We start from the raw sequence: 25,209 nt of genomic DNA on the forward strand, positions 1-25,209 counted from the left end.
ATGAACAGAATAAGTTGATTAAAAATTAAGCGTCATTATTTGACACATGTTGATTGTGTTAATTTGGCTCATAACAAACTCTCCATCATGTAACTAAGAAAGGTATTATATAACTCCACTGCATTAACATTTACCACTCCTATAAATACCACATATAATGAATGATGCTGTCATGAACAGGTAGATGGCATCTACAGCCTAGAAATCTCAGAGATATTTTTCTAAAACAGTTCTCATTTGAATATATTTTACCAATAAAATAATATCTTACAAATATTATAAATCTTTATTTTATAATTCATGCAAGGATGATTAAGATATTATTTCATTTGCTATAGATAGGAAGAATATCAGATATGGGAAGGAAACTTGAAGAAAGTCACCAGTAAGTAAAAGAGAAATAATCAGAATCCATATTTCCAAATATCAAGTTTATGTTCACTGAAAGGTTACTCCACTGGCAGTAACTTTTCCCCAAATTACGTGAAAGCAAATATATAAAAAAAATTAATCACTTTCAACAGATAAAATGACAGACAACATTCTTCAACTTCGATTACTGGCTTGATTCAGTAATTTCACTTCTAAGAATTTATTCCTACTGAAATATTCAACAGGAATATATATAAATATAAATAAAAGAGCTGCCAAGTGGCACAGTGGTAAAGAACCTGTCTGCTAGTGCAGGAGACACAAGATAAGCAGGTTCGATCTCCAAGTCAGAAAGTAGGAAATGGCAACCCACTCTAGTATTCTTGCCTGGAAAATTCCATGGACAGAGGAGCCTTGCCACTACAGTCCATAGGGTTGCAAACAGTCAGACACGACTGAGAATGCATACATGTCATGTCATGTCGTATATAAATGAAGACATTCATTATACTATTACTTGAAATTTTGAAAATTTTAAGAAAATCTACATGATTATCACTAGGGAAATGGTTATACTATGGTATATCCATCCTTTGAAATATTATGCAGTTATTCAAAGAATAAGGGAGGTCTGTAAATATGGGCATGGGAAAAACCCATGAGTTACTGTTTTTAAAATACCGAAAGCAAAGGGGGTATAAGGATCAAAGATTAAAAAAATGAGTAATATTTTTTACTTTTCCTTTACTAAATGTCTACTCTCAAAAGAAAACTGAAAATGAGCTCAAAAGACATACACTCGATATAGTTATTAATCTTCCTCAGAATCCTACATAAACCAAGTTTTGTCTGTCTAGATATCTCTCCCAAGATCAATGCACTGATGTCTTTTAGAGTAAAGCTTGTTCACTCTTTCATAATCTACATACTACTGGGATTTATAGCAGGATAGAGGTTACTGGAAAATAATGAATGCTCCCTCCTGCCATGTGCAGTCTCTACTTTTCCTCCCTTGAGACTTACGCTATCCTGCTCTACCACCTCCTGCTCCTCCTCATGGGCATCATTAAATCATTCAAGAAACACAGTACCCACTATGTGCAAAACAAAGTACCTGCAAGGGTCTGGTTTTATAATTGTTAACAAAACATAAGACTCTCCTCTGCAGGAATATAAATTCTAGTAGAGGAGACCCGCCACTAGGTTGAATTAATGTGTTTATTAAATTAACGTGTTTGATTAAATTTATGTGCTGTCTGGTATAACAAGTTAAAGTGCAGAGCACTATGGGAACACATAAGCAGCACCTGTCACACACAAAAATTCAACTAACGTCTAAGAACATAACAATTTATCCTGGTTTGTGTAATGAGGGATATAAATTACCAAGGGAAAGCCAAGAATTATGTAATTCAATTTTGGCAAGGAAAAAACCTTTACAAATGAAACAGAATAACATTTTACAAGTCATATAGATAGACAAAGCTTATCAAAGAGGAATTCAAACATACTACAAAGAAAACTCACTCCTTCCTGTTACTCTTACCTGACTGTGTCATAGATAATGACTCATCTGACCAACTGTAACAGTGTTGATGGGACTTGATGGGCAGACGACCTTGTCCTCCAGTCCTGTGACTTCCTTTGCTTGACTCTTGCTTTGACACAGACATACAGCTCTTGGGAGGTGACTGTTTAAACAGAAATCAAATAAGAACTGTTCTGTGATACAATTATGAAATTCCATTTAAAATTTAAGATACTAACCAGTTAAAGATAATATTTACAAAGAGTTTTAGATAACTTCATGAAATAAAAAGTAAAAAAAAAGTTTGCAAATTACACAAAAGATTTCAGCGTTTTAAAATATATGGAAAAAAGTTATTAAGGATACTTTTAAAGATGTTTACAATAAACTATGAGTGGCTACTGAATCGGTGATATTCACCCCTTTGTTTTAACTTTAAAAATACTAAATATGGGTGTACAGATATCTCTTCGACATAGTGATTTTACTTCCTTCTGATACATATCCACAAGTGGATTTGCTGGATCATTGGTAGTTCTTCATCAACAGATGAATGAATAAAGAAAAGATGACATACACACACACACAAATACTATTCAGTCATTTAAAAAAAAAAAAGGAAATCCTGTCATTTGAGACAACATGAACTGATCTTGAGGGCACTGTACTAAGTGAAGAAAGTCAGAGAGAGAAAGACAAATATTGTATGATTTCACTTATATGTGGAATCCAAAAAAACTCCAACTCGTAGAAAAAGAGATCAGATTTGTGGTCACCAGGGGTGGGGAGTAGCGGGTGGGGAACTGGCTGAAGCTGGTCAAAAGGTACCAGTTTCCAGTTATAAGATATATAAGTACTGGGGATATAATGTACAACATGATGACTATATTTAATACTGCTGCATGGTATGTTTGAAAGTTGCTAAAAGAGTAGATCCTAAAAGTTCTCATCACAAGGAAAAAAATGTTTTTGTAACTATACAAGATGATGGATATTCACTAAACTTACTGTAGCAATCATTTCACAATATATGTATGTCAAGTCATCATGCTGTACACTTTAAATTCAAGATGTACACCCTTTAAACTCACAGTGCTAAATGTCAATTATATGTCAATAAAACTGAAAAAAATTTAATACTAAATAGGTACTATCTTAATGGAAGAAAAGAAGATAGGAAAGGGGGGAGGGAAGAAAATAAGAGCATAAGAAGACTGCCCACACTAGATTATTTATTACAAAGGGAGTAATTTCTACTCTGGTATCAAGAAGAAGTGAATAAGCCTGATGTGATTCCTAACTGTTACAACATTACTTCCTATCCCTGTGATGGTGGGCAAGTTACTTAGTCTGCTAAGCTTCAGAGCGGGGCTTAAAACATTATCTAAAGAATTGCTGTGAGGATAATCTACATAAGGCATTCAGCATACTACCTGGCACTTGACAAACACCCAATAAATACTACTTTCTATTATAAAAGTGACTTTAAGACACACTAGCTTTGACTTTCTTATATGGTCCATTTTGAACTTAGGTGGATTCTTTTTTTAAACACAGTGGCTTTTAAAAATTTTTGTTCACTTACAGTATTTAATATTATTATGCTAATCCTTCATACACATTATAAAATTAAGCTTAGAAAAAGCTAAATTTCTAGCTTAAGTTTTTACCAGACAGTTTTTTACTAAAGTATAGAATTAAGGGCAATATGAAAAACCTCTTTATTCTGAAGTGATTATTATTCTAATTTAGAATCCATGTCTATTTCAGATCTGCCTTAAAGAGATGAAACCACTACTTTGATTAAGAAGTATAGAACAGTCATTAACTATAGAAAAGGCACACTGATATGGTTTAAGGTCTTATTGTTTCTATTATGTGACAAATCGCAGACTTGGATAAGAACTTGCCCCACACATTATCTTTATTAAAGACTTTAGAAAGTTCCTATCTCTGTTTATTAAAAACTTCATAGCATATAATTTTATAAATGTCACTAAAGCTAAAATTCATATATTTATAAATTTTTAGGAGTCAATGAAAAGCTTTATTTCTACTCAAATGTCATTTACTGTATGTTACAGGTATGGGTGATAGTCAATGCTTCCTTAATAGCAAGAATATAACAGTTGATAATATACCTTTCAGATAGGTTTTTTTGTAAAGAACCTTTAAGATATAAATATATATTAACTTACATGTTTACTAGGCGAGGTAGAAGATTCCAGTTCTTGTGAAAAAACCATGTCTTCAGTAAGTATACTATGATCTGGACTCCCAGGATGCTCCTGAACTATGGATTCAGAAGGTATATACTCAACAGCAGGGCTGCCCAATTCTTCTGGAATAGAGCTTTCACTGTGTAGATGAGAATAGGAAGGTACTGGAGACTCTGTTTCACTCACTATTTCTAGAAGAGAAGGTGAAAACAAGAAAAAGTATACAATCATGGCCAAGGGAAATGTTTATCTGTTAAACTTTACATTTGTTTTTAGCATGATTTCACTAGATGCATTTAGATATGTTTTTTAATCCCATCACTTAATGAATCACATTTACTGTAATATCCTTAAGTCTAAGAATTTTGGCTGATGCAAACTGAAAGACATTATCTCTAACATATAGTCAGCAATGATAATGATAGACAACCTGAGTGTCTGTAAAGATGCAATTACAACTCATATATTTGTTTAGGAAAATGGAAATATGAAAATCAGTCCTATCACTTTGGAAAGCAATTTGGGAGTATTTGGTAAAGATGTAAAAACACCTTATGATCTAGAGATTCTACTTCTAGGTATATGTCTAGAGAAATGTTGTACACATGCGGCAGGAGACAGTACTGTGATAATAGTAAAAGACTAAGTAGAATGAGTAAACCGTGGTACATTTATGAACTGGACGCTGCGCAGAGCACAGATGAATGAACTGTGCGCCGATGGATGCGCCGTGAACTCTACTCGGTGCTTTTGGAATTGGTAGCGCTGTCTTGCCTCTGGAATTTCCCATCCACTGTGGCCTCGGCTCTAAGAAAACCTCTGACAGTAAACAGAAAATTCTTGACATTACACTTGTATAATCTTAAGAATGTACACTGCTTTCGTTCTGTCACCATGGATATAATGCCCCACAAGGATTAAGTTATACTTTGGGTCAATACTGATAAAATTTGATGTCAGTTACTATTATTATCACATGTGCTCTGTGGTGTCAGACTCCTTGCGACCCCTTGGACTGTAGCCTGCCAGGCTCGTCTGTCCATGGGATTTCCCAGGCAAGAACACTGGAATAGGTTGCCATTTCCTTCTTCAGGGGATCTTCCTGACCCGGGGATCGAACCCGTATCTCCTACTGGCAGTCAAATCCTTTACCACTGAGCCATCTGGGAAGCCCAACAGAAGAAATACCTATACCCCAAAGAATGTTTTACTTTAATTAACAAGGTGGACCTAACATTTAGAAGTATTTCAGTTAAAAAGTTTAAAAGATATATTTTTACACTGTGAATGGGTAGTATAATCAGAATGGTTGAATAAATAATTAAGGAATTATAAAAATCCTCAGGGATATTCACCTACTCAAAGACAGAATGTGGGTAAAATTTAAAATGGCTTAAAAATGATTTACTTTTTAGGCAGTAGGGAATAGAAGACTTCTCTATACTTCTGCTTTATACCCAACATACTTTATTTTTATTCAATCAGTAACATACACTGATTTTAAAAATTCAAACAGTATGGAAGCTGTATAAAGAATAAAATGAGTGTCACCTACACCACCACCTTCTGAGAACCACTGAAGAAGCTTCTCCAGTCTAGTGTCTTTATAAATAGAAGACTTCATTTTGGAAATCTTCATGTTTTGCCCTTTCCCTTATTTTTGAAATTATAAAAGTAAGTACAAGAAGGTAGTTTAAAAAGAGACTTCAAATAGTATGGAAGGATATAAAGTGATTTGTTCACATGCTTCTCTCCAACCCCTTTCAGCTGCCCAATTTTCTCACTTCAAAGGTAAACCAATGGCAGTTACGTATGATGGATGCTGTGTCTTTTTAAACCTTTTCCTATACACCCTGAAATTTTAAACATGTATTTTTCGAAACTGTGGTTAAAAAAAAGTGGGGACTCCCTGGTGGTCCAGTGGTTAGGACTCAGTGCTTGCACTGCTGAGGGCCTGGGTTCAATCCCTGGTTGGGTAACTAAGTTCCCACAAGCCACACGGTGCAACAAAAAATACCATCTGGGATCACTTTTAAGTATACAGTTCAGCGGTATTAAGTACATTCATAATATTGTGTGATCATCACTCAAGACTGTGTGACTCCATCACATCCACCCCTAGAACTTTTTCACCTTTCCAAACTGACGCACTTATTAAATAATGACTCCCCATTCCTCAACCCCTAGCATCTTACCAATCTACGTCTCTATGAATTTGTAATCAGGTACCTCATGTAAGTGGAATCATACCATATTGCCCTTTCATGACTGGCTTATTTCACTCAACATAATGTCTTCAAGGCTCATCCATGTTAGTACATGTGTCAGAATTTCCTTCCTTTTAAGGTTAAATAATATTCTACCACCTGTATATACCATATTTTGTTTATCTATTTATCTGTTGATAGAAAGTTGGGTTTTTCATCTTTTGGATATTGTGAATAATGTTGCTATAAACCTGGGTGTACAAATACCTCTTTGAAAACTTGGTTTCAATTCTTTTTGGTATATATGTATATAAACCCAGAAGTGGAATTTCTAGGTCATACAATAATTCTACTTTTAATTTTTTGAGGCACTGATATACTATATCCATAATAGTTACAACTATTTTACATTCTCGTCAGCATTGCACATGGGTTCCAATTTCTAAAAATCCTTGTCAACAATTTTTTTGAGAATAGCTTTCCTAATAGATGTGAGTGTGTATTTCCCTGTATCCCTGACTTTTGAAGAGTTACATTTCAATAGAAGTCTAGCAACATTTTGACGCTTTTAAAGAAATATGGACTATAGCAGAAAAACACCAAAACTTTGTGAAATGTTTAATCTGTAGGTGTTGTCCAATATGGTAGCCATCAGCCTCATGTTGCCACTTAAATAGCAATTAAGTTCAATTTCTCAGTTTTACCAGCTAAATTTCAAGTGCTCAATAGCCATTAAAAAAAATCAGGCTTTGGAAAAAAATCTCAAGAGTTCTTCCCTGAATAATATTTTATAAAATAAAGATACATGGCTTAAACTCCTTAATAATGGACATCTGTCAGATTTCTTGGAGCCCAAGCTTACTTTTAATCCCTCATTGATTATTTGATGATTTCCTGCCACATGAGTTCCTTGTCACCCAAGATAGAACCCAGAAAAGCCAATTTGCAGCTTCCTTGCTGGGCACTGGAACTTGGGCATTGAAACTAGGTGTCCCGGTAGAAGAGTTCATTACAAATGTGAATAACCTGAAAAAGAAGGCTCCATGTGGACTCTACTCTAGGTGGCTTTTGGCAGTGACAGTAGATCTTTCAGAGGTTGCAAAGTGGAGTCCCTAGTGTAGAAGTGGCATGAATGGGGAATGACAAAAACAGTTTTCCTTAGTGCTCTGGTGAGTAACTGCTGAAGCAGTCTTCTCATCAAGTCAGTTCTCTGGTGTGGTTTTAGAACTTCTCCTAGAAGTTCAGTGTAGAGCTGGCTCCCCAGTCAACTCAAAATTTTATGAACCACTACATGGTCTTCAGAAAGTTACTTTTCTGCTTGGTCTTACTAAACTTCAGTTATTCCAACAATGTGCCCTAATGGATACACACAATTCTTTTCCTTAATTTTTCTTTTACTTACGTCATTTAGCTCATTAACTACACTACTCTTAAGCAATATTTGGTGAAATTAAAATTGTCTTTATCACATTTACCCAGTAACACTTTCCATGATCATATAGGCCAACAGTTCCTAGTTGGAAATGTTTTCTACTTCTATTACAGTCAATCATGAAACCTGAGAAATTGAATCTGTTTACTGCTGCTGCTGCTGCTAAGTCACTTCAATCGTGTCCGACTCTGTGCGACCCCATCCCTGGGATTCTCCAGGCAAGAACACTGGAGTGGGTTACCATTTCCTCCTCCAATGCATAAAAATGAAAAGTGAAAGTGAAGCCGCTCAGTCATGTCCGACTCTTCGCGACCCCATGGACTGCAGCCTACGAGGCTCCGTCCATCCTCCGTCCATGGGATTTTCCAGGCAAGAGTACTGGAGTGGGGTGCCATTGCCTTCTCTGAATCTGTTTACTAGGTCCTCTTAATTTCAAGATGGACAAGTCTAGCAGAATTTGAGGCTACAGAATGAGGATGTGGAAATTGACACAGAAGTAAGCCTTTGCTGAAGAAATTAAATAAAAATTGTTAAGGATAAAAAGGAACACTACAGATGAACTGTACTTACTGCATCATTAGTTTTATGTATCACTTGGTATGTACAGCTAAACAATATATTATTTAGTTTTGTTTGCTTTTAATTTTCTATAAAAGAAATCAAACTGCTTGCAGTCTTCTGTGATTTGAGATTCTTATATGTTGACTTGTATACCATAATTTTTTCATCTTTACTGAGCATGATATAATATGTAAATATACCACAATTTATTAATCCATTTTCCTATTAATGTGGGTGGTTTCCTTTTCTTCCCCTGCTATTTCAAATACTGCTGTTATGAACAATGTCATATATATCTCCTAGTATAGATAAATATATATCTATATGTATATCTCTATAATATCAGTATTTATAGATAGCTGTATTTATATCAATTTATTATCTATTTAAAAGTTCTTTACAGCAGTGGTTTTAAGATTTTTTTACCTTTATCATAATATTTATCCTTAGTATGTATGACATAATGATATTTTCTATTCTATTTCAATTTTAAACAATGCTGACTATAATCCACTAAACAGATTTCATGCATCTCTAATGGGACAAACCACAACTTGAAAAACAATGCTATGAGACAGCAGATCCCGAACACTTTGGTCTCAGGACCACTTTACACTCTGAAAACATACTGAAGACCCCCAAAAGCTTTAGTTTATGTGGTTATATACACAGTTATATCTATCAGTATTTACCATAATAGAAATTAAAATGCATAAAAATTTTAATTTATTAAAAAATAAGAGTAATAAACCTTTATGTGTTAACATAAATTACATTTTCTAAAATTCAACACAGTACTTTATTTTAAAAAATGAAATTTAGTTGAAAGGAGAGAAACTGTTTTATTGACACAGTAAAATAAAATCTTTAATGGTTAGCTTAACAGGTGGATTCTGATATTTACTTCTGTATGCAATCTGTGGTTATATGTTGATTTGGCTAAAGTGTATGCAGAAAATCTGGCTTCACATAAATGATACACAATAAGAAAAGTGAAGAGTATTTTAACAGTATTTACAGTAACTGGATATCCTTTTTTAATGCCACACCAAAAGTGGACAATTAGTTTCTTAAATGTTAGCTGAAATGTGAAATCTTACACCATTATCAGTTAACTTTTCATAATCTATTACATTAAAATCCACAGTCTGATCTTTCACCTTAATAGGATCTTTTACCCATACATGATTTTCTAATCCTCACTGGTCATTTGGAATATATTGGTTCACTGAATTATTAGGAAGATTTTTTTTCAAATATTCACACATTTTTCACACAATATGAAAAGATGACTTTGACTGATATCATCACTCATACCAGAAAAGTCTGGAAAGCAGTCAAGCTCACAACAGGGGAAATAGCATTGCTAAAAGCCCTAATTTTCACTTAAAGTTTTAACTTTATTATCAACAATAAACACTATCAGATGTGTTTCTTGAAAAGTCAGAGCTGCTTCATTTATTTCTGAAAAATGCTTATAAATGCTCAAGACTGAATAACCATAGTTTGTGGGTCATTTAAGTAAAAATGGTACTACATGAAAAAAAAAGGCTAGTTCAGCTTGCAAATCAAATAACTAGCTTTTCTTCAAGATAAATGTCATGCTCTGGCAAACACAAGTGCTTTATGAATATTTCCTATTTGGTCACACAGAATATTAAAAAGATACGTACACAAAGTTGAGATTCAATAATATTTAAATTAATTATATAAATATTTAAAATTACATAAAATGTAAGAATGGCATGTTTCTACTGTGAGTACAGGGTCGTGAACAGTAGGACAAGCACTATGTGACTTGGCTCTACTGCCTTGATTCATATTAATGCATCAGCAATTTTACCCACCATTATTTTTATACTATCAGTATAATGCTGACACAGTAAAAAAGGCAAAACAACATGTCAGTATTATTCAGACCTTCTGAAAGGATCTCAGAGACCATGGACCATACTTTAGGATTTATACTTGGCAATGGAACTGCTGAATTACAGGGCATACATACTTGGCCCTATTATTTTTATTATTTTATTGATGATTTTTAATGCCTCACTTTTCAACCTGTTTTTCAAAGTAGGTTTAACAATTAACACTTATACCAGCAGTTCTTTGTCCCACCTATAAACCAACAGGTTTGATCGGTGTTTTCAATGGGGTGAATGATGGCTCCCCAAAAGATATGTCCATGTCTCAATCCCCTCCCGTGAATACAATCTTATTTGGATTGCAGATGTAATGAAATTAAGGATCTCATGATAAGATCAACTGGGATTATCTGGGTAGGCCCTAAACTCAATGAGAAGTTTCCTTATGAGACAGAAGAGGAGAAAGACAGACACGGAGGAGAAGACTATGTGAGACGAGTTAAAAGCAGATGCAAGGAATGCCTGTAGCATACCACCAGAAGCTGGAAGACAAAAGAAAGAACTGTGTCCTGGACCCTTTAGAGGGAGCACATAGCACTGCCAACACCCTGATTTTGTACTTCTGGCCTCCAGAAGTGAGAGAACAATAACAAAAAACCCCCACCAAATTTGTGGGAGTTTGTTAGGGCAGCCCTAAGAAATGAACACTGGCATGCAATGGTATTTTTCTTTAAGGTTTTATGCTCTGATTACTAATGAAGTTGAACATCTTTTCATGTTTATTGACTGTTTATAGAGTTTCTTATTTGTGAACCATTTGCTCTTTTGCCTATTTTTTTAATCTGGTTGTCATTTATTATTGATTTACAGGAGTTGTTTATATATTTTTGATACTATTCCTTTGTCTGCCGTATGTGCTGCAAACATTTTGTTTTACTTTATGGTGTATTAATTAACACTTTATTAAAGTCGAATTTATCTATCTTTCCTTTTATGATTTTTATCTTATATAACATACGAAAGAAATCTTTCCATCCCCTTGATGTCATGAAGATATCCTTTTATATTGTCTTCTAGAAGTTTTACAGCTTAAATTTCACATGTACACTCTTCTCCCCCACTTGAGATAGATCTTTTCATATTGTCAGGTAGGGACCCAACTTTATTTTCACCTCTAACAAAATTTATTGGAGATTCACTCCTTTCTTCACTAGTCTCCTGAGTTATCTGTGTCAGAAATCAACTTTCATATACTCACAGGTCTTTTTCTGGGCTGTGTGTTTAACAGTCTATTTGTCTATCTCTTTTAACAAAAATCAGAAGCCTAGCAAGATTTCTTTGCAAGGTTTGACAGCTCCTTAAGTTCTTGCATTGTTTTTTAGTCCTTTGCTTTTTCATAAAACTTTTAAAAGGAACCTTTTTAAAGGAACCTGTCAAACCTTGCAAAGAAATCTTGCTAGCCTTCTGATTTAAACTGTCTTGAATCTATCAATAAATTCATAGAGAATTAACATGTTTATGATACTGAATCTGTCATGAATATGGAAAAGTTCTATTTATTTTGGTCTTCTCTAATGTCGCCTAAGAAAATTCTAAAGTTTTCTCCATAAAGATCTTGTATACTTTTTAAATTTATAAATGGCATCTCTTAAAAACTAGATTTTTCTAACCAATTTCTGCTTATCTGTAGACATGCAATTGAATTTTATTTATGGATTGTACATCCAGCAACTTTTTATCCCTTATTAATTCTAATAACTGACATGTAAATGCTGGATTTTCTATGTGCACTGCCTTCTCATCTGCAATAATGAGAGTTATGCTTCTTCCTTTCACTCTACAGGTGAATATAAGCAATTGTGATCTCCAAACTCAAAGGGAAAACTTTCTAAGTTTTATCATTAAAGTATGAAGTCTGTTGCAGGTTTGGTTTTTTGTTTTTGTTAATAAATACCCTATATTGGGTAAAGAAATTTTCCTTATGTTGCTAATTTGATTTGAGATTTGTTTTATTACAAATGCTTTTTTGGATTTTGTTGTGTTTTTTCTGAATTTTTGAGATATATGTACTTTTTCTCCTTTAATCTTTCACCACATTATCAATTTTAGTATGTGTTAAACCCTACTTGGTCCCAGAATAACTTATTTCCATTTCATGGAATTTACCCATTTATTCTAAGTTTTCACATATATTAGCATAAAAGTATTTACAATATTCTCTTATATTTCCAATTCTGAAGCATTTATAGTTGTATCACCTTCTTCACCCTTAATCATTCATATTTTTTAAGACAATGAAGTAAATCTTTCATTTATGTCAGGCTTTAGAATGTAGTCTGGACAGTTAGTATTTATTACCTTTCTGTTCGGCTCTCTGGTCCTCCAGCTCTTTCTTAGGAGTTTTAGGTTTTATCAATTCTTTGTCCCAGGCAGCCAAAGCTTGTTTTTCCATTTGACGAATTTCTGCTTCCTCTGCATCTAAACGTCGCTTCCACTCTAATAGCTCTTCTGCATGCTGTCGCCGCTGCATTAGCTTTTGCTCTCGTTTTGTCAGAAACCTATGGTCACATCATGAAGAATAGTGAGAAAACAAATCTATAGGCAGAAATCACTTAAAGAGGTTTATTATTCATTATATTAGCAACAAACTGCATAATAACAGGACATTCAAAATATTCCTCTGAAAATAGTTTTTGAGAGAACAGAAGCTTTGTAAGTGACCTTATTCAGGAAATGAGGGAATTCATGTTCTACTTGTAGTTAACTGTTTGGAAGATTAGCAAAGGAAAAACAGTGGTAAATTCAGAAAAAATTTTTTTCAGAATATTCAGCCAACCATGACTGATAGTACTTATATATTCATTCTTCACAGGTGGTTCTTTTTTCATAACAGAAGGTATAAAGCATTTATTCTGAAGGCTCAGACCAAAAAACACACAAACTCAAAAAACAACAAAGACCAAAACAACAACAAAAACCCCCAAAATCCCAAGCAAGCAAGCAAACAAAAAACATATTCTTGTCCCTTTTTGACCTTTATTTCAAATTCAGTCTGGTTTTGCTTCAGGTATAGTGAAGCATTACCTGGGAGATGCCATGTCAAGTGAAATCTATATCTGTTTTTCATGGAGAGAAACAATGAGCACCACAGTCAGATGCCTTACGCATAAAACATAACTATTTATTTATTTGAGTAAAAAAAAGGAAGCACCAAATCCTCAAACTTCTCAATTTAACCCAATCTCTGAAATTAGATAGCCTAACAGATCTTGACTCCCAAGGGTTATAGGATTGATTTAGTAAAAGTTATTTGAGAAGTTAAAAAGCTTCTATTAAGCTCTCCTCAAATGTAGATGCCACAGCTAAATTAAAGGTGGGCTGCTCATATTACAAGTGTTAGATCTGTAGTGGTAGCTAACCAACAAAAATGCATTCACATATCCAACACACACTTAATAAAAAGCACAAGAACTGTCACTCTACTTTTTGAACAATCAGCATGTCAAATAATTGTGGGAACAAAAAGGTAAAATCTATGGGACATTTGACAAGAGGCCCCTAGGTGGTTAGAAAAAAGAAAGAAAGAAAAAAAAAGGCAATAAAAACAAGCAAAAAGAACAGAGCATGCTCTATCAAAGAGTGCACTGAAAAAGGTGCAAAGTTACCTGACCAACTGGTTGTAGATATACAGCTGGAATTTGGGATGAAGGTTGGGAAAACAGACACTGAGAGAGGCCCAGTGATGAGACGTAAAGACAGAGAAGAAGTAGTGAACAGGAGAGCAGTGTCTACAAAATAAGGAGGAAGATTTTAAAACCAAGAGATCAAGAGGTAGAAAGAATGAGAAAGGGAAAGCATAAGAGCCGAGCACAGAACTTTAAATATGCTTCCTGAATAACATTATAAACCACTTGGTTAAAGCAAGTGTTATACTTTGTGTGGCATATAAAACATTTGCTTTTATAGATCTTACCAATGATTTCTGAATATACGTGTCTTTCTTCTCAGATGCTGCTTAACCATCATCTATACTTTCAGGTAAATTTATTTGTGAGTAAGGTAATGAGGAGTGTGAAGCTAAATACGTTTTTTTCTCATAAGCTTTAACACAGAGTACAATTATGGCCATGAACCTAGCATATCAGCAGTTCTATACACATACATAATCTTAAACAAGTAATTTTTATATCTGTGTCTTATTATATATTTTAAACTTGAATTTAAATTTAAAAAGCACTGCATTTGCCTTACTTAACTCACCATCATAATCTAGCTTGAAAATAGTAATATAGTTTAGAAAATGAATTTATAGTTAAGATATCTTGTTCACATCTACAACATAAAACTTACTGCTAACTGAACCTACTGGAGCTATCTTGCTTTATATTTAACAAAGGCCCATTTAAACAATAATACTGGAATATAATACCCATTCTATAAAATATTAGGGTGCATAATTAAGAATAAACTAAAAAAATAAATAAATAAATAAATAAACTAAGCAGGAACTCCCTAGGAATCCAGTGATTAGGACACGGCACTTTCACTGCTTTGCTGCAATGGCCAGGTTCGATCCCTGGTCGGTGAACTAAGATCCTGCAAGCCACATGGTGTGGCTCCCCACCCCGAAGAAGAGATAATAAACTAAACTAGTTCCAATAAATACTACCAGTAGTTTAAAAGAAAAAAAAAATCATGCTGTGGACAGTTCAATCAATCATAAGGTTAAAAGTAGTAAGAAATTCCATATGTTAAACTTGTAAAAGTAGGAAAAAAAGCACTAGTTTCGCTCTCTTTTTAAAAAAATTTTAAATAGATCATTGTATATGAAAGGATACATAAGTCTAGTAATAGGTTTAAATTTAAATTTAAAATTTAAATTTAAATTAGATTTAAATAGGTTTAAAAAGGTTAATTCTCTTTGACAGAGCATGCTCCTGCTCACATGCACACAGTAACTTGTAGATTAAGGCCAACACTTATTGCCTTGGAAGAGCAAGGAATAATATATCAGTAAGTCACAGAAGTGAGAAAATCTAGGTATGAATCCAGTCACTCATTTGGAATTTTAAAAGTATGTAGAATCTTGACTACATGTATATCTTTAGATAACTACATGTATAGATGATTTCAAGTCTGTTTCCCCACATACAACTTAATATTCACTTTCTCTCTCTCCCCCCCTTCCTTCTCTCTACTGTTTCTGGATTGCCTTGATTTTCTGCACTGAAGTGCAAGGAAAAACAATTTTACCAACTTTCAATAAAACACTGCACTCTTCCTTGCCCCTCTTTATGAATGTATAATAAACTTATTTTGATGCCAATTGTCAAAATATTATGCAAAAACAAATGTACTTCAAAAAAGATTCAAAAATTCTATTCATAACATTCAAATATCACCCACCCTCTTAAGTATATAGCAGCTAAATGCATGCATGACCTAGTAGAAGAAGTAGAATATTGGAACATGTGAAATAAACTGTAAAACAAAAAATACATATTAAATGTTTTTGTCCAATTCAATATAGAGAATAATAACTTTCTCTCTTAGAACAAATACTAATCATTTACTTCTCATTTACAAAGATTAAAGCATATTCAAAAGCTCTAGGGTAGAAATGAACAACAAAAGAAATGCTAAAAAAAGAAAGCAGTATAAGAGATAGTGTTAAGAAAGGTTTAAAGTTGGAATTTCTTCCCACAAATATGTTCCTTACTTAATATACATATATTCTAGAATTCAAGAGGGTCATCCAAAGGTTGATTAAAATTGAGATAAAAGCAGTAATACTTCACACTAGAGTTAAAAATCCTTCAAGATGCTGCACAAGTAAGAAATAAACAAAATTTATGAATGATGGAGACACAAATGCCTACTCATAGAAAATGCCACTGATACACCTTATGGCTGTTGTCAATGCATTCCTCAACAAGGCCTCTGGTGGTTACAGAACACTGGATGAGGATGAGATATATGACAGATTTAATCTAGTATGGAAATAATGTTCCTATAATGCTTAAGCCTAAGTAATTCAAAGAAAGTCAAAATGTTAGACTCTAAACTTTAGGCATGCAGCTATTGAACCTTAGTAATCTGCCACTGAGCACTTTCCCAGCTTCAACAAATACTATTTAGAAGGTCAATTTCTACCAAGACAACTTTAAGTTAAAAAAAAAAGTCACAAAATTGAAAACAGATATGCTAACTTAATTTTCACTATAGCTGGCTGAAGTCCACAGGGCAGGGTTCTAATTCGAGCTCTGCCATTATGCTACCTGTGTGACCTAGGGCAAGGCACTCAATCTCTGTTGGCCTCAATTTCATCCTGTAGAACCAAGAGAATGTAATAGATGACTTCCCTAAAATTCCCTAGTTTCAACATTTTATGATTCTTTCTTCATTTAAGTACCTTCTCACACTATTTGAAAAATACATACCTCAACACATTGCTAGACCATGTGATATGAGAACCCTTTTTTCCCACTGAGCTAATAGTGCATTGTATTCCAACAGATTCTAAAACTGTTACAATTTGAAAGAGCAGAATTATGATCTAAATTTTAAATAAAACTTTCAGTTCTAAAGTCATCTGATTCTGAAAGATATTAAACAAAATACAAAACCTAACATCTTAAATTATTTTTTTTCTGGATCTAAACAATTCTTTAATTCTATATTGTTACAAGTAAAAATGAAACAGTGCTCTTAATTTTAAAATGAATCAATTCTTTCATTTCTAATGATATTCAAAAAAGATAAATGAGCATATGGATAGTATTGACATAAAAGAAAACACAGTCTATTCTTCCTACAGAAAAACCTATTGAATTGTTTAATAATCTGCATCTACTGTACTTAAATAAATAATACAGGTGCATTATCCCTAATCTAGGAAGTAAAGGGAAAAAAGAGCTTATTATTAGACTATCAGGATTTATTCATCCACTACACTTAGTCTAAAACTTTCTCTAAGAAAACTGAATATCTAATTTAGGCAATGATATTTAATAAATTGTTTAAATTTTTAATTCAAATATCTTCTTTAATGGAATAGTGCAAATCCGAAGTATTTAATTTTGAACACTCATCAAGAAAAGCTCTGTGATATGTACTCTTTTCAGTAAAAATTTCTTCTTCTGAGTTTCCTTAGCATTAGACTTATATACTTTACTAACGGAATCTGATATTTATTCTTTTTTCCACCTAGACAGTAAGCTTTTCAAAAGCAGGGTTTATGTTTGATTCATCTTCATGTCCCTCAGAACCTACTATATTCACACAATTCTCAGTAAATAATTGCTGAGAGAATAAGTATACAATTAATAAATAAAGAACAAGCTGCTGTTAACAAATGAAAGAAAAAGTGCACTATGTCCTGTTTTAACACTTAATGAGGAAGATAACATCATTCTTTCAGTGTTTCATTTGCTCAGTAATTAATCTTCCTAAAACAGAACTGTCAACTTAACAGGAAGTCACTGCATGGTTTTTCCCCACGAGTATCTGTTTCACAGCTTTATACTGTAAATAATACCCCTCACTGCAATAAACAAAACTCAGATTTCATTTACCAATAATCATAAAAAAACTGAGGGCTAGACAGTGTGGCTTTTGCAAACATACTGATATTTTCCTTGTAACTAACTTTTCTGATAGCTTAAATTTCGTTTGCTTTTCACTATATTGAGAAATGGAAATTATTTCTAAAATGTCAATGTGTTAAATAGGTCAAGAAAAACCACAGATTAGAAATTTTAACAAAGGTGTTATAGTTTCAGGGAAACATTAATGAAGGAAACCTTCAATTGTAGCCAAGAATAGTTTCAACATTTCAGAAAAAATATTTATCACAGAATCAAAGTTCAAAGAGTTAACAATAAGCAGTAATACATAATGAAAAAGTTCCTCCCAAAGTTAACTTATTGAGAAGGTTGACTATTTTCTGACAGGTATTTTATATTAATAAAATAGTAATTTCTTGGAAGACTGCCTTTTCCAATCTACAAAACAAAAAATAGTGCTTAGTAGCAAAGGTGTAAATGATTTTGTTATTAGTTATTTACTGTAGCAAATGACTACAAAATTAACTCATTCTATTTACTGAGCTGACATCCCAACATTGTTGAAAGAGATCGAACTCTAAAGCTTTGGTAATCTGAACAGTATTCAAAAATTAGTTTTCACATTACAGTAGGGGTTTGAACTCCATAGGTCCACTTACATGTGGATTTTTTTTTCAATAAATATTGTAGTACTGCATGACTGTGGTTGGCTGAATCCGAAGATGTATAACTGCAGATACAGAGGAACCACGTATATAGAGAAATCACAAATATTAAAAAGCAGAGACATTACTTTGCCAACAAAGGTGTGTATAGTCAAAGCTATGGTTTTCCCAGTAGTCATGTATGGATGTTAGAGTTGGACCATAAAGAAAGCTGAGCGCCAAAGAACTGCTGCTTTTAAACTGATATTGGAAAAGACTCTTGAGAGTCCCTTGGATTGAAAGGAGATCAAACCAGTCAATCCTAAAGGAAATCAGTTTTGAATATTCACTGGAAGGACTGATGCTGAAGCTGAAACTCTAGTACTTTGGCCACTTGATGTGAAGAGCTGACTCACTGTTAAAGACCCTGATGCTGGGAAAGATTGAAGGCAGGAGGAGAAGGGGACGACAGAGGGTGATGAGATGGTTGAATGGCATCACTGATACGAGGGACATGAGTCTGAGCAAGCGCCAGGAGGTGGTGACAGACAGGGAGGCCTGGCATGCTGCAGTCCATGGGGTTACAAAGAGTTGGGACACGACTGAGCAACTGAACTGAACTGATTATAGAAGTTATAGGTGAATTTTCAACCATGTGGATGGTCAACATTCCTAATACCTCTGTCCCTCACTGTTCAAGGATCAACTGTACATTGTTTTAGAGATTTTTTAAAAATTGCATAACAATAACCTCCCTTTTTAATGCACTGCTAGTTTTGAAAAAATATACCTGTTCATCCTCAAATTTCAGGATCATCTTCCAAACATTAAAGCTAATTTCTTTGCTGTCTTTACCCCATCCCTTCCATAAACACAAAAGTATTGTTTCAAACAGTAAATCAAGAAGTCACTGAATGCTTCAAGGCCTATTCTCTTTGACAAATTTCTCAAAAAGTTATTGCAGTAGTTGACAAATGAAGGGAGAGCAATGTTGCAAAAAATTCTAGGTTTAATATTTGGGGCTCTGAGAAAATAACAAAACTTAGAACAAAGTCAATATATTCAACTTTTAATTTGTTATTTAGGGTTTTTAAAACTTTAACAAAATTGGAAATAAACACCACATAAACTGACTAATCTTACAAGCAGAATAAGCAGTTCCTTCCACAGATGTGATTAAAATTATTAGAATATTATTCATAGAGACCAGCAATGAAGATTTCACTGGTATAGATAAGCTAGAAATCAATGAAGAAATTTCACATGAAGCTTTTTTTCCTCCAACACTTATGATCCAAAGGCATTTAAGAGGCAGATAGAAAATGCTTAATCAGTTATGAAAATTTATGAGATAGATTATTCTGAATTAAAGATCTCTGGAGTAATACAGTATGCCCACATACGCTACTGGAAAGTTTGTCAGGAAAGGAAGCAAGAATTCCTACTTGGATACATCTTAATTGGTCTAGCCCATGGAAATCTCAGAAAAGGCATTCTAATAACATTTGTAAATATTCAGTTTTCACTCCCTTATACTTTTTATTTTAAAAATTTATGTTTATTTTTTAAACTTATTTTCATAATCAATTTAGGTATTTTTAAGTTGTGAAATGCCAATTTTAAGTTACTGAAATGCAATTTCAATTAAGCAATGAAGTGCCAGTGTACAACAGTATACTTACAGTAAGTAAGATTTGACTTAGGAACTGTTTGACTGTTCAGAACCTAAATCATAAGCTAATATCACATATAAACATAGAACATCATTAAATTTGGTGAAGGGTAGTATACTGCCAAAGGATATCAAGGTATAATTTAAGTTCAATCTGTGGTTCAAACTGCTAACATAAAATAGCAATCAACAAAAATTTTAAAGGACCTCTCTTCCATATTTAAAGAAGGTAAAAAATAGTCTACAAGCAGCTACTTTAAAGTATATTTAATTAAATGTACATGCAAAAAAGTAAACTGTCAGGTAAATATATTGGTATGGTCAAAGCTGGCATACGACTGAACTATATCCAAGTAGCAGTAGCTTTCTCAAAGAGTCTTTAAAAATAATACTTAGAAATATATTAGAAGAATGGTGGATAGCCAAATCATTCAACATCCCAGGAGAATTTCAGACTTTATGGTTTTAACTGAGCAACTCAGAATCACTCACAAGTTTAAGAGTTCACTCTTCTACTTGAGTAAGCCTGAGAGTTGTCAGAGTCACAAGATAAGATCTCAAGCTGTACCACTGAATTGTTTTCCCAAGTTAGTGGACATGTCCTCAGATTTCAGAAAAGATAAAAATTTCACACTTACTCATCACTTTTAATAAAAGCAAGGAGAAAACATTACCATGTGTATATCTGCAAATACTACTTTAGTTTTAAAATAAGAAACTTGGCTACATTTAAAATAGAGAAAATTTGTTTTATAAATAAGGTCTGTAGTTAATTGACTTCCAGGATGACTTAATCTACTAAAATGCAACTGAAGCCATAAAATATTATGTTATATCAATCTAATCTAATGAAGTACATTAAAAATATTATTTGTTGCTACTACTTTCAGTGTAAACGAGATATTTTTAAAAATGAATTACTTTTCATCCATGCGGCTTCTCATTTTCTTCAGTTTCTGCATAATGCTGCTTGTTTCACTGCTGGAGATTGAAATAGGGGAAGGACTGCGGGTCTCCAAGTCAGTTGGGGCAGGACTGGCTGCTTTATTATCCTTTGTATCATCATCGCTATGAGATTCCTGCAAACAAGGGGGTAAAGTGTTATACTGGAATTTAAGATCTCAAACTGATTTAAACACTGTCATCTCAAAATTAATTTATCTTCTAAACAGTATTTGTAAAATAGCAGAAATTAAGGTATCACTTAAAGGACAAAATTATATCGCACAAGTAAAATGTATATATATGTCCTAACACAGTCCCTAGATTTGTTGCTTAGGAGGAATAAAACCTGAATAGCAATGAGCATGCCTAGCACCAGATCTTGATTTCTAAATAAGTATTCTCTTTGGAGAAACAGCTGAAACCAAGGTTGAGGCAGGAAAAGTAAAAAATGACTGAAACATCTTATTTCAGAAAATATGAAAGTGCTCAAAGACTGATGAGTACATGTCAAAAGGACACAGAAACCTGCCTGAGGGGCTCCTAACGGCTCAACTTAAGAAAAGGTGAGTATCAAAACAAATAATGATAGTAACAGATTTTAATGCTGAGTAAAACAGGAATCCGTGAGTCCATACTGACATAAATAAAAGAATAAATTTAATTCTGATGAAGAACAGGAAACAATGTAGTCTCAAAATACCACCATGCAAAGTACTTATTAATCACAAAAGGAAAGAGGGTAACTATACAGTTAAGTATGGTAGATGTCACCTTCACTGTATAGTTACCCTCTTTCCCTTTGTGACTGAGTCAACATCAACCCATTCCAGTATTCTTGCCTGGAAAATTCCACGGGCAAAGAAGCCTGGCAGGCTATATAGTACATGGGGTCACAAAGAGTCAGAGCGACTGAACATGCATGAACACACATCAGGAATGAGACATATCGACATCAGGTACCACCTGATCGAATGCAGAGAAGAACACAGCATCATATCTGTGATATTCCTGCTAAAGATGCATAAACTGAATCTAATTATGAGGAAGCATCAGACAAACCCAACTTGACCATTTTACAAAGTATCTGGCGTGTAATCTTCCAATGTGAAGGTCATGAGAGTCAAGGAACCTTTCCAGACTAAAAGAGACTAAAGATATATGAAAACTAAATACAATATGTGCTTCTGAACTTACCTTTTGATATAAGGAACACTATTGTGACAACTGGAGAAACTTGAATAGTGTTTGCAGATTAAATGGTAGTAATGTGTCAATATTAATTTGTTAGCAACATTACTCTTGTTCAGAAAATCAGAGCTCTTTGTGTTTGAAACTTTCTATAAATCTGAGATTGCTTCAAACTTTAAAGTTTATTTTAAAAATCAAAGCAGTGAATATTAAAGTATTATTTAACTATATTTCTATACAGTCTGAATCTTCCAACACTACACTGACACTTTACAATATTTCAGAATAAGTCCAATTTTGTTTTTGTCTGAATATCTCCTTTAGCCTTGTATCATTATATAAGACATTAGACAGCTGAAAGAGGTATCACATAAAGAGCAAAAAAATTAATTCCTCCCATTAATTCTGAAGAATATATTTGGATTGATCGGCAAAAAGCAAAGCTTTTTTTCCCAACTGAGTTTATAAATGGAAAACATTTTGAAACTGATATATGACTTATGTGTCCCATTCAAAAGAGTAATCCATGGGGAAAATAAAATTAGAACTCTCAATTTATATAAAGGCACGTACATACAACTTTATCCTGGTGCATTACTATATCATAGTGTTGGGATGAACACACATCCATCATGTAAGGAGGCAGAGTTAGGTGTTAGCAAGCAACATGAGGCAGAAAACAAACAAGAATTTCACGTAGTTTACCAATTTATTCTCCCCTGCAGACTTCAACTTCTCCTGCAGTTTTATGGTGGTCTGTCGGATCCTTTCTATCTCCTCCTGCTGTTTAAGAATCAGTTGTCTTTCCTTCCGAGCTGCCTTATTGGCTTCTTGAAGACGTTTAATTTCTGCCTAAGGTTTAAAGATTTAGGAGAGGGTTTAAAATTTGGAGGGGACAAATTCAAACTAATATTTTAGAAAGAAAATCCAATCATCACATATACAAAACTACATACATAAAGAATTTCAAGATAAAATAACACTGAAAAATTTTTTAGTAGTGGAGGAAAGATCTCTATCACTGTAAAATAATTTAACATGATTCCTTAATTTAAGTAATTATAACCACAACAAACTGATGATTTCATATCCCCTTTAAAACTTAACATACCTTTCACATTTTTCCATAGTGCCTTTCAATCGTTACAGTTATTTAATAACTGCATATCATGTAAAGTAATTAATATAACCATTATTCTACTGTAAACTCCATACCAAATAATGCTTTAATGCCTATAATTGTTTCATCCCACAGGTTAGTTTTTTAGGAGATTCCAAAAAGTAGGACAAACAAGTCAAAGAGAATGAATCATTTTATGGCCCTTAGAACAGTTTTTATTTGTTTTTTTCCCATTTATTTTTATTAGTTGGAGGCTAATTACTTTACAATTTTGCAGTGGTGTTTGCCATACACTGACATGAATCAGCCATGGATTTACATGTGTTCCCCGTCCCGATCCCCCCTCCCCTGTCCCTCTCCACCCAATTCCTCTGGGTCTTCCCAGTGCACCAGGCCCAAGCACTTGTCTCATGCATCCAGCCTGGGCTGGTGATCTGTTTCACCCTAGATAATATACATGTTTTGATGCTGTTCTCTCGAAACATCCCACCCTCGCCTTCTCCCACAGAGTCCAAAATTCTGTTCTGTACGTCTGTGTCTCTTTTTCTCTTTTGCCTATAGGGTTATCGTTACCATCTTTCTAAATTCCATATATATGCATTAGTATACTGTATTGGTCTTTATCTTTCTGGCTTACTTCACTCTGTATAATGGGCTCCAGTTTCCTCCATCTCATTAGAACTGATTCAAATTCTTTCTAATGGCTGAGTAATTTTAAAATTGCTTTCAGAAAAGAATTTTCTCCACATAAAATGCCAACAGAAAACACTTAAGACAACATTGCATCAAACACTCTCCACAAAGGATATTATTTTTTTGTTGCTGTTGCTGCTGCTAAGTCGCTTCAGTTGTGTCCGACTCTGTGTAACCCCATAGACGGCAGCCCACCAGGCTCTGCCGTCCCTGGTATTCTCCAGGCAAGAACACTGGAGTGGGTTGCCATTTCCTTCTCCAATGCATGAAAGTGAAAAGTGAAAGTGAAGTTGCTCAGTCGTGTCCCGACTATTAGCGACCCCGTGGACTGCAGCCCACCAGGCTCCTCCGTCCATGGGAATTTCCAGGCAAGAATACAGGAGTGTGTTGCCATTGCCTTCTCTGTTTCTGTTGCTAACAGTGAGCAAAAGATGACACACTTCACCATTAATAATCATTAAAATTTAACGATTATCCTTTTTTATCATAAATTTCTTGTAATCTGTTTTCTCATCAATAAAGTAAGCATAATAAAGATACGAATAACTTATTATAATTTCTTTAAATCATGTTTGAGAAATTTTGAAACTTCCTGAAAATGCAGACAAGTGCACAATAAACATCTAATTTCCAAAATCCAAAATTAACACCTGTTAATATTCTGTCATATTTCCTCTTAGTCTTAAATTTTATAAAGAACCAGAATATTACAGATAACACCAGTCTGCAATCCCCTACCCCACCCCATAAAGGTAACCACTATCATGGTATATACACTTCCACGGTATATAGCCTTTTAAAATTCTTCTACAAATATTTGTATACTGCTTGGTTTGTATAATGTTTTACAATATTTTATAAATAATATCATACATACATATTTTTAATCTTTCTTTATTTACTAAACATTGCTTTTATATGTCTCCATGTTGATTTGTCCCTAAATCCTGCATAAAATTATATTGGAGGTGTATGTATTTCATGGATCTGTTACTCCTATGGTTAGATGAGGTTGCTGTCTACTATTACAAATAATACTAAAATCAACATCCTTTCACTTTTTTCACTTTTGTCTCCTTGTATAAATTCCTCTCAAGTGCAGTTCTCAAAGTATAGTCCGTGGTCGTTAGGGGTTCCCGAGCTCTTTTCTGGGGACTCTCAAACTATCTTTGTAATACTAAGACATTATTTGTCTTTT

General features: G+C 33.7%; 1 protein-coding gene across 7 annotated transcripts in view; it reads right to left on the reverse strand.

Moving 5' to 3' along the window:
* Positions 1-25,209, reverse strand: part of CEP350 (centrosomal protein 350) — a 155,596-nt gene that overhangs the window by 27,779 nt on the left and 102,608 nt on the right. For 5 of the 7 annotated variants that reach the window (XM_070473988.1, XM_070473985.1, XM_070473987.1 and 2 more), the window contains 6 exons: positions 22,904-23,050; positions 20,987-21,144; positions 13,850-13,972; positions 12,543-12,742; positions 4,099-4,310; positions 1,919-2,063 (listed from right to left, as the gene is read on the reverse strand). In XM_070473988.1, coding sequence (XP_070330089.1) covers positions 1,919-2,063; positions 4,099-4,310; positions 12,543-12,742; positions 13,850-13,972; positions 20,987-21,144; positions 22,904-23,050 — 985 coding nt within the window. The remainder of the gene's footprint in view (positions 1-1,918; positions 2,064-4,098; positions 4,311-12,542; positions 12,743-13,849; positions 13,973-20,986; positions 21,145-22,903; positions 23,051-25,209) is intronic. The other 2 variants (XM_020868870.2, XM_070473989.1) reach the window with 1 other exon arrangement.

Source organism: Odocoileus virginianus, chromosome 11, assembly GCF_023699985.2.
Source record: "Odocoileus virginianus isolate 20LAN1187 ecotype Illinois chromosome 11, Ovbor_1.2, whole genome shotgun sequence".
NCBI lineage: Eukaryota > Metazoa > Chordata > Mammalia > Artiodactyla > Cervidae > Odocoileus > Odocoileus virginianus.